General features: G+C 35.7%; 1 protein-coding gene across 1 annotated transcript; it reads right to left on the bottom strand.

Annotated features, from left to right (window-relative positions):
• Positions 1–805: 805 nt before the first annotated feature.
• LOC141492584 (olfactory receptor 2L3-like) lies at positions 806–1,744 on the bottom strand. Its single transcript, XM_074193009.1, has one exon. It carries the CDS (start codon positions 1,742–1,744, stop codon positions 806–808), a length of 939 nt encoding a protein of 312 aa, XP_074049110.1.
• Between the last annotated feature and the right edge of the window lie 8,917 nt (positions 1,745–10,661).

The following is a 10,661-nucleotide window of genomic DNA, read 5'->3' as shown; positions in this document are numbered from 1 at the left end:
ACTCCAGGGCCAGTGCTCTATTCATTGCATCACCTAGGTACCCCTATAATGATATAGTCTTGATATAGTTATGAAATTTTACTGCTGTTTTCAGAAGAAATTTGGAACCACCTTGTGAAAAATTATAAAAACAAGTGCTCATTCTTTGATTACAGTAGCTATAACCAAAAAGAGCTCCAAGAAAGAAGAATAGTATCTCTAATTAAGAATCATTTATAGTAGATATTTTGGAGGGACAAAAATTGGAAACTTATTGCACACCCATAAAATGGAAAACAAGTGATGGTATATGGATCTAACAGAACATGATTGTACTGGGGAAGACTGGTATAAACCAATGAAAAGGAAGATAATTAGAACCAGCAGAACAATTTCCAAAGTAACAATAACCCTGCTATATACAAGCAATTTTGATACAATTAAGAGCATCAGTCATCAGAAAGACCAACCATGATTTGAGCATACGTGAAACTAATTTTACCCATGTTTAAAAATAGTAGTGATGAAACAATTCTATAATATGTGGCAAACATTATTGGAGATATGTAATGCTAGGATTTATTTTTTGGTTGACTATTACAAGTTAGTACAATGATTGGCACATTAGATTGTTTATTTTTAGGGGAGCATGGGAGAGAGAAAAACTGTAAATATATGTTGGTTGAAAGAAAAAAAAATTGAAATAATGGTTACTCAGCACTGATGGATTAATATAGACTATGTCCTATTCTGACAAATAAAGGAATTCTCCTATTGACTTGGTAAGACTACTTCTGTTTTTATTTCTGAGACTTAATATACCCAGTTACTCTTTTTGCAATGAAGATTTCCCCAACACTCTATGAAGGGCCCCTACCACTTCCTTATTTCTCAGGCTGTAGATGATGGGGTTAAGCATAGGGGTGAGGATAGTATAGAAGACAGCCAAATTCTTGTCTTTTTCTGGGGAGCGCAGTGATGGGGGACTCAGATATGTGTATGCAAAAGGGGCATAGTAGAAGGTGACCACAGTCAGGTGGGTAGAACAAGTAGTGAAGGCTTTCTTTCTCCCTTGTGAAGAGCCCATATTGTGGACAGCACAGAGAACCTTACCATAGGAAAACATGATGCCAATGAAAGGAACTGAAAGAAATATGTTGGTGCTGAAGAGCACAGTGTACTCATAGGCCCAGGTATCCATACAAACCAGAGATAACATGGCAGGAATATCACAAAAGAAGTGGTTAATGATTCTGGACTTGCAATAAGGCATACAAAAAGCATATACTGTATGGAAAATGGAATTGATGGATGAAGGAATCCAGGACCCAACAATCATCAACAAACACATTCTCTTGTTCATGAGAACAGGATAATGGAGAGGGCGACAAATGGCCACATAACGATCATAGGCCATAGAAACCAGGAGCAAGGCTTCTGCACCTGCCAGGCTCAAGAAGCAGACACTTTGAAGCCCACAACCCACTAAAGAAATGGAATTGTCCCCAGAAAGATAGTTGACTGCCATCTTGGGAACTGTACTGCAAATGTACATCAAGTCTATGAGAGAAAGTTGACTGAGTAGGAAGTACATGGGGGTGTGGAGATAGCGATCCATCCAGATGAGGAAAATCATAGTTGAATTACCCAAGAAGGCAATTAGGAAGATGAAGGCAACCAGAAGAAAAAGGATCATGCCATTCTTTGTCGGTGGAAAGAGCCCCAGTAAGAAAAAACCAGTGGTGGTTTGATTCCATTCCTCCATAAGAAACTTTTTAAGTTATTTTCCTGAAAGATAAAAGAAGTCATGGAAAGACACTTTGGATCAAAAAAAATTCATTTTGAGTTTTCCACAACTCCTCTATTCTTTATTATTTATTTGTCCTCAAAGGAAATATATATATATATATATGTATATATATATATATATATATATATATATATATATATATATATATGCATAGACAGATAAATATACATATATAGTATAATTTTGATTTTAATTAACAAATTTTAATTTATTATCTGAAGTAGTTGTAACTGATGTCTATGCGTACATGTGTAACAATATATTCCTTTATGTATATGACACTGTGGACAATAGAAAGTTTTCAGGATGAAGGAAATCCTACTTGTATGAAGAAATCATTATTTAAATTTCCCTGCATACATCTCGGTTAAGTTTGGAGGTTTGAAAATACTGCAATGAGTAATCAGAGAAAGACATAAGTACTGAATAGTAGTGATAGTTTCTGGTTATCTGTAACCTTTTGCTAAATAAAATGATGTGTATGGGAGGAGATAGAGGGGATCTTGTAGAATATCAGAACTGCAATGACTCAAAGAATCCAAAATGAGGTTATGTGACCCCATTTCTCTGACCCCATTCTATCCTTCTGACTTGTTGACTTATTCAGTCTTGAGGTGATGAGAAACATGACTTAGTGAATGGAACAATGTTGTGATAACTCAGAGACTAGGATTTCACTATGTCCTATGCAGTGGTAAAGAGTCCAGCTTCAAAAACTTCTGGAACACTGTGGTGCAGTGCAATGCAGAGGAAATGTTCATGTCCCAGGCGTCATGAAACCTGAAATCCAGTCCAACACTAACCATAGTAATTGGTGATGTTGACCATATTATTGTAGCATTCAAGTGAAATATGCCTCCATCTGCAAGATGAGGACCATAACCCAGAAGACCTTGAAGCAATTTGATTACTGATTTCTTAATGCTTCCATTCTTCCATTGCCATAATGCCTTCTGTCTTTCCCATGCTTTTTTGGTCAAGTTCTGACATACATCCCTTTCCCTCTGAATGACTTTCTTCTTTTGCTTCTCATCATTTTAGGCCTAGACATCTCACTATCTCATAGGGACTCCTATATCAACTCTAATTTACACTGATTTCTTCCATTTTTAGATTGATGCCATATTTAGAATCAGCCCTCCATATGCAATACTTGAAGTATCTGTAAGAGATGAAGGTATTTTGACTTTCCCTCCGTGGTAGATCTATTCTCAAGAGGAAGATATCTGCCCCTCATTCTTCCATACCCCCTTTTGCACCAACCACTATATTAATAATACTTGAAGAAATACCAAAAATCCTTGAGTTGTGGCCATGGCATTGGAACTAAAGAGATAACCAGAGAGTTGGGAAGACCTGCCTTCCATTTCTCCTTCGGACATATCCTGGCTGGGTACATCTGGTCAGCTGGACACCTAAGTTATAGAGCAGATCCTGATATACATTTGAAGATGGAATTTATCCCTCAGAGCCAAATCCCAAGACTGGTGGGTGGGAAGCAAAATAATACCTTTTATAGATAAACACACAGACAAACTTGTAATTAGAACTGCCGCTTTGTTATGCTGTGAACCATACACCTGGTTTTCCTGACAAAGATCTTAGGATAGTTTGCCATTTCCTTCCTCTTTGAACTCAGATGAATAGACATTCATTCATATATGTGATTGTATATGAAATTAATTTTTAAAATATTAAGTGTATACAATACACCAGGGTTATAAATGTCAAAAAGAAATATCCTTAGCTTCTAGGAGTTTACATTTGATTAAGGAAGGCAATATGTGCAAGGATGTGATGGGAGCCTTGGATTGAAAAGTGATTTAGATAGTTGATTTAGTCATAGGTGAACTTAGTGATTAAGGAAAAGAACATGTTGGTCACTTAAGAGGAGCAGCTGGTAGGTGCAGATTTGGCGAATGATGGAGAAGTTTTCCAATTTACTATCAGGGATGCTGAGTGGGAATGGGTGTGAGGCAGAAGGATGAGTGTGAATGTGGTCAATGACATCCACCTCCCACATTACCCCCCCCACACACACACATAAAGGTATACATGGATTCATTCATTCATAAGGAATGAGTTTGTGATTTCTTTAATAAAATAAATTCAAAGGTAAGAAAAATCCCTTCTCCAAGTCAAGTCTACATTTTGCTGTAATTTGTGAAACTGAAAGGCTGTCTAGAGCAGGTAGAGGTTGTGACTTTCCAGGGGTCATATGATTATCATATATCACTGTAGCATTAAAACTCATGTCTTCTCTGGAGACACATTTATTCATTCCATGACACTGTCTCCCATGCACATGAAAGCTCTTGTTTTTTTCTGATAACCAGCATGTATATAGAGATATGAATGTATTTTTATGAAAAATATTTCCTGATGGAAATAAAATATTCAGGTCCAAATGTAGGACTCTGGGGTTCAGGGTAGATGAGACACATTGATACCTTAAACTTATATGATTATAACCTCAGATCCTTTTAAAAGAGAATCGAACTCTGAAAGATTTGCATCAAAACCATTCTGTACATGAGTAACTATAAATGAAAAATCAACATAAAGACATCCTCAAATAAAGAAATATGAAGCTGAATTGGGATTGCTAGTTTTAGTCAATTAATTAATTAGATTAATTTTTTTTAGATTATTGAAGATTCAATTCATTCCTTCATTACAATGACTCTGATTTGAATGAAGGGAAAGCAAATGTCAGAGAAGAGCAATCTTGGCTTTGTAACAAGGGAACTAAAACAGATTATCTGGTCCCTAATTCCCTCTCCAATGTGAAAATATTCTGAATGGAAATCCCCAAAGACCACCAATCTTATAGGCAAAAGACCTAGACTGAAATCTTATGACCAACTTGAGTCATGTTGGCAAGTTCTTTTATTTCTCTCATCATGAAAAGTTTTCATTTGTAAATTAAGGACTTTGGGGAGCACGAATTAACGAAGCAAGCTTTATAATAGTAATAATAACAATGATAACTACTATCATCACTAAAAAGGCAGGTAGTTGTTGGATTGACCCTGGCCAAGTCTTTTCACCTGGTGTGCTTTAATTTCTTAACTATGAGAAAGGAAATTGCAATCCAGTCTAGTATTTTTGCCAAGAAAACCAAAACTGAGCTCATATAGAATCTGAAATAAGTGAACCACAATGAGAACAATTAATATCCTTAATAATAGATAACCTAGAAAGTCCCTAAATGAGGCCATGAGGAGTCCAATCCAAGTAAAAAGTGACTGAACATCAACAAAACATAAATATTGCTCTCTCATGATAAGTATGCTTTAAATGTGATGTACTATTTTTATTGTTTATTTTAAAAGGGTTTTAGTATTTGATTTTAAAATTTTATTTCATTCAAATTTTTATTTCATTTAATATTTTATATCACCTGACAATGATACAATGATATATTCATTTTTCAACTGGCAAAGAATGTTTTAAAGGTATTTAATATTTTCCTCTTCCTCTATTCAAAGTTCCAAATCATATATATATATATATATATATATATATATATATATATGCAAAATCTACAATTTTTATCAACTGCTAGTCTCTTTCATCTCTCTAGAACTCTTCACAATGTATTAATTTAGAGTATATGAGGCTAAATATCTGTATCTTCCCATTAAATAAATTTTTGCATTCCTTCAGTAATTTAGAACAGTAATAAAAAATTTCTAGAAATATACAAAATTTCTAGAACAGAATAGTAATATAATAATCAGAAATGGTAACATCAAAAAAAAATCTTCCATGTTGATTTGTAAGCTCTTGGCTTTATTTGAGTAGCATTTATGATAGTCATGCTAAAATATCTCAGTATGTCAAAAAGAGCGCTTGAACTGGGGGGAAGGCAGAGGGTAGTACCTTGCAACACTGAAAAGCATCCTAAGTTCTTGTTCAGATATGTCTGCCATTCATTCTTTCTTTAGGGTTTTCTTGACAAGAATTTTTGAGTAGATTGCCATTTCTTTTGTGAGTTCTTATTTTAGATAAGAAAACTGAGGAAAAATGGGTTAAATGATTTGTTCAGATTCACATTGTAAGTTTCTAAGCCTAGTTTTAAAGTCAAGTCTTCTGAACTCCAAGGCTAACTCTGTATTCATCCACTGTGATTCCACTTAACCAATCACCTACCCTTTAATCGATCAGCATTTATAGAATGTTGTTTCATTACTACACTTAAGACAATCATGGTGAGAAGCTTAAGGAAACATTCTTTTTTTATTTTGTTTCAAGATTCTTTGCTATAAGGGATGATTCACTGGAAAGACAGTGGAATATTTGGGGGAAACATAGCAAACTAAAAACAAAAGATATCAGTAAAATCTGATTCTTTTCTTTTTTTTTAATTTAAAGTCAGTGTTAAGGAGTGATAGGGGATAGCATAGGGGTCAAGGTTTCAGTTTTGCCTCTGACCAGCTAAATGAAAACAGAAAAGTTACTTCTCAATGTCCCCCCCACCGAAAGCTCTCCAAAGGTGAAATCATGAAGGAGTTGTTCATCTGTATTGGTGGAGGAACTTTCCACAATTAGGAAGGAATAGGTCTGAATAACTAAACATAAATGATAACTATTAGCATCATCAATCTAATTTCAGGTACTGTCTATGCTATTTCCTTTATATGTATCTTTGGGAAGGCAAACCCTCACTGAGACTCTCTGTCCTTAGCTTTAAAATCAGAAGGTCTCTGTGACTCTTTCTGCCCTAAATACTCTTGTCCCACTTATCTTAGATTCAGTTGTTTTCTGTCTGAATAAGACTTAGATATACATAATTCCAAAATACCCTATTAGTTTTATCACTCAGACTCTGGTGCCATAGGGCAGAGTGCATTGAGCCTGACTCAGAAAGAATCATGAATTAAGTGCAAATCTGGCCAGCAACACTATCTGTGTGACCCTGGGCAAATCACTTCATCCCGTTTGTCTGTTTCTGAAGAGGGAAATTCCAAGGACTCCAGTATCTTTGCCAAGAAAAACCCAAACTCTGCTTATCAAGGAATAGCAAATAGAACATTTTGAAAGAAGAATTGAACCTAATCCAGTCATGTTGCACCATGAAGATGCCATTTGGATTGATCCAACCAATCCAGTCATTTCAATTGAGAATGAGGAGATGTGATCTCAGGATAAATAGTTAGTCAATTTAAGTATGTGGCTAACTTCCACAAGCACCTCAGGAAAGTCTCCTATGCCCCATGAACCCTGTGATCTCACCACATATATATAGCAGTTACCCTGCAACATTATCACCATCTCCTCATGTCAGCTACCCCTTGTCTCATGTAGATCAGAGTCACTAACTGGAATTAGACAATTTAATCCTCAATTTTCCTTACATAAGAGTAAGTATAGTTATTTGTTGCCCTAAAGAAACTCAATAGCTATTTTACCAACTCAAGGACCATCTCTCTTTTTCAGTCTAAAGTTGGGAACAATGTCAAAGATAATTTAATTTCCTTATACTTACAGATGAAGTCTGTTGAGATGAAGGGAGTGCACAGGTTCAATGCTAGGGGCAGGAGATATCAGATGATAGCTAAGATTGCCCTGACCTTACTTCTAGAGAATCTTAACTTTCTATTTCCTATTGTACAATGATTATTGTGATATCTGTCTCCTTTATCCAGTTCTTTAGCTACTATACATTTCTGGGAAAGCAGAAATATACACTTTTGAAATTCTCTCTGTCATCTAATTTAGGACATAATTGATATCAACCTAGTTAAATAACGTGAAATCCAGTTGTTGCATATGGAGTTGCCTTCTGTATTATCCTCCCACATAGTTCCATATGTGTGTGATATATGACTTCCAAGTCTCTTTCTCAAACAATCGTGACTCCTGGTCGAGAGAAAGGACTTCCAGATGAAAGAGTTTCCTTCTTGTTTTTTAAGGAAGATCATGTATACCTTATTCCTGATAGAAGAAATGTTCTTCATTTAAGAAGGATATTCCACAGATTTCTGTCTTCCATTGTTTTCTTCCATTGACACTAGTTTATCTTTTTACCCCTAATTTAAATTCCATCATGTGATGGTGAAACATGGTTTGAAATAATAATCCCAAAGTTAGCAACTGGAGTTTTGTCCCATATCTACCACTTACTAATGATTGATTTATTAGTCTTTTCTCACTTATTTTCTTTATCCTTTCATTTCCTCCTTTATAAAATAGGTGTAAACATGTGGACTCCTATACCAAGAAATCATAGATAGAAAATTTCTCTGTATATTGGAAAGTGCTATGAAAAGTAAGTTTCCATTATTATTTGCAATTATTTTAGAACAGCATCACTGGCATTTCAGTCATCAATAGGAAAGTTTTTGCTTAGTAATTCCTACAAAGACCCTTTATTTTAACACATGTTTCTGATGTTCTCTCACCTGTACATTTGACGGTGTTCATCAGACCCTTAGGATGCCTTTCTCAGTCCTCATAATTGTCCCAAAGACAGTGGATGTGCTGAAAGACCAACTTGGAATACTATAAAGTCGTTTAACTGCTCCTGTACATTCTTTCTGGAGTGATTGTCCCTGTTGCCCAAGTCCTTGGGGGCTCCAATGAACCTGACCAGAAATGTTTAATATAAGCTTTGTTTTTTGGAATTTAACCTGGCTCTGGACCCATGAAAACAAGTTCTTCTCTTTTGAGACCACTGCTGATTTGTGCATCTAGCACTGACAGACCAAGAGGGACTAATGGCATCACAGGTAAATAGATTAATGATAGAATGTCAGAGAAGGATACAACTCGATGAATCATCTCTTTCAATCTCTTCAATTTAAAATGACAGTCATTAATCTCTGGGGATGAGAAGTTCACCTTTACACAGCAGATCTCTTATCAATTCAAAATTACAAACAAGTGGCTGAAAACAGTCATGTTTGAGTCTCTTCGCAAGATTAGAGAAACTGAATACTTAAAGCTAGAAGTTACCTCCATATTCATTTAATGAAAGGTACAATGATCCATGGGACTTTAAGTAACAAGCCCCAGATGTGGTCTGGTTGTGGAATCTGCTTCCCCTTTCCCAAGACCAAATCTACCAAGTAGGCCTGTTTCTTGTCTTTCTTCTTCACACAATGGTAAATTTGAACTCAGCAAAGAATGTCGTTACACTGCTCCTGAGTAAGGGAACATTTATGTTTGTGTCTCATAAACACATATAACTGCTAATCTGGGGAAGACCATGGACCCCTTCTCAGAAGCACTTCCTTAAATGAATAAGGGAGCATACACAGTATTCCAAAAGGTATCACTTATAGTGTAATTAAATAATAACAAATAAAACAAAAGTTCATTGGTCAAAGCTTAAAACTCTTGTGAGAAAGAAGACTGCAATGGGAACAAACAGAATAAAGAATATAAGGCAATCTTTACTTGTCAATGAATATACCAATCCAAGGTGGATCATGTGGGGAATTGACAACAAGCAAATGTCACAAAAACGACTCATGCACAATCAAATTAGAATCCTTGACTGAAATCCTAAAAATCTGAGGTGTACAACTATTCTTATAAAGAGGATGAGACTAGCATGAGAAGGAGCTGAAAGGAGGGAAGAAGAGGGAAAGTAAATGAAAGAAGAAAGACAGTGACAGTGACAGTGACAAAAAAACATAAGAAAGATGAATAATAGAAAGACAAAGAAATACAGAAATAAAGACAGAGGGGCAGAGAAAGATACACAAAGAAATATTCTAAGACTTGCAAAGACATAGAGAAATTGAGAAGCAGAGGTAGAAAAACAACCACAGAAAGAGAATCAGACAGTCGTAGAGCAGAGATAGAGACAGGAAAAGAACAGAAAGCATGTAAAGACAAGTCATTGCTTTTCGGCTCATCTCTAGAACAGAATACAACAAATGCCTGGGGCAGAATCCATGGCTTACCTGGAGGTCTGGAATTCTCCTGGGTGACTAGGGTTATTTCTTTCTCCATCACTTGCCTGCAGAACCTTGAATCCTGCTTCTTTTTCATTGGTTAGATATAAAAGAAGGACATATGAATAAATGAAGGGAGAATCAAGCAACTGGCCAGGCTCTTAGTTTTTTCTGAGACCCATCAAAAGAATGGAAGCAAGATTATTATCTCAGGCAAGAGGTGGGAGGGTAAAGGACTCACATCCTCCAATTCTACCTACTTCTATCCATCAAAGCTCTCCCTTCTCTTTTCTGACTACTTAACTCTCTGGATTCCTTCAATTCCCAACTCTTATGTAACCTTCTACAGGAATTCTCTCTCCAAACCCTCTTAATGCCAGATTCTTTCCTCTCTTAATTGTTCTCTATTTATAATGCATATCCCTTGTTTTGTCTAAATGTATTTACATGAGAGAACAAGCAGAATACTACCCAGGAGTTCATGCCCTCATCAATGATGATGTTGTGCTTTATGAGGAAAACAAAATTGAAGCAGCTCAAGGGAAACATGACATAAGTAAATATAGAGTACCCAACCCAAATTTTCACTAGACTATTTTTGCCCTACTTGTGGTAGTAGATTCTGAACTCATATTTTTCTGATCAGCCCATCAGACACACTGTAATTTGTCTCAATTATAGTGATGCCAGTTTAGTCTTCTTCAATTACAAACGTCAAAAACCAACCAATCATTAGATTTTTAACTCCAGGGCACATTTGTTATTTTTTCCTCCTTTTTCATCTTTGTACCTTTCCCACCACATAGTAGGCATTTAACAAAAATTTATTAAGTGACTGATTGATTTAAAGGTAACAAAGACATTGTCTATACTTAAATATTTCAGCATTTTTCTCATTGGCTCTGGGACAGTACTGTAAAATATTAATTTTAGAAAAATCTTTGGAACCCTTCTTTGGAACCCAG

Source organism: Macrotis lagotis, chromosome 1, assembly GCF_037893015.1.
Source record: "Macrotis lagotis isolate mMagLag1 chromosome 1, bilby.v1.9.chrom.fasta, whole genome shotgun sequence".
NCBI lineage: Eukaryota > Metazoa > Chordata > Mammalia > Peramelemorphia > Peramelidae > Macrotis > Macrotis lagotis.
The sequence above is the reverse complement of the archived record's forward strand: the minus strand, read 5'-3'. Positions and strand labels throughout refer to the sequence as shown.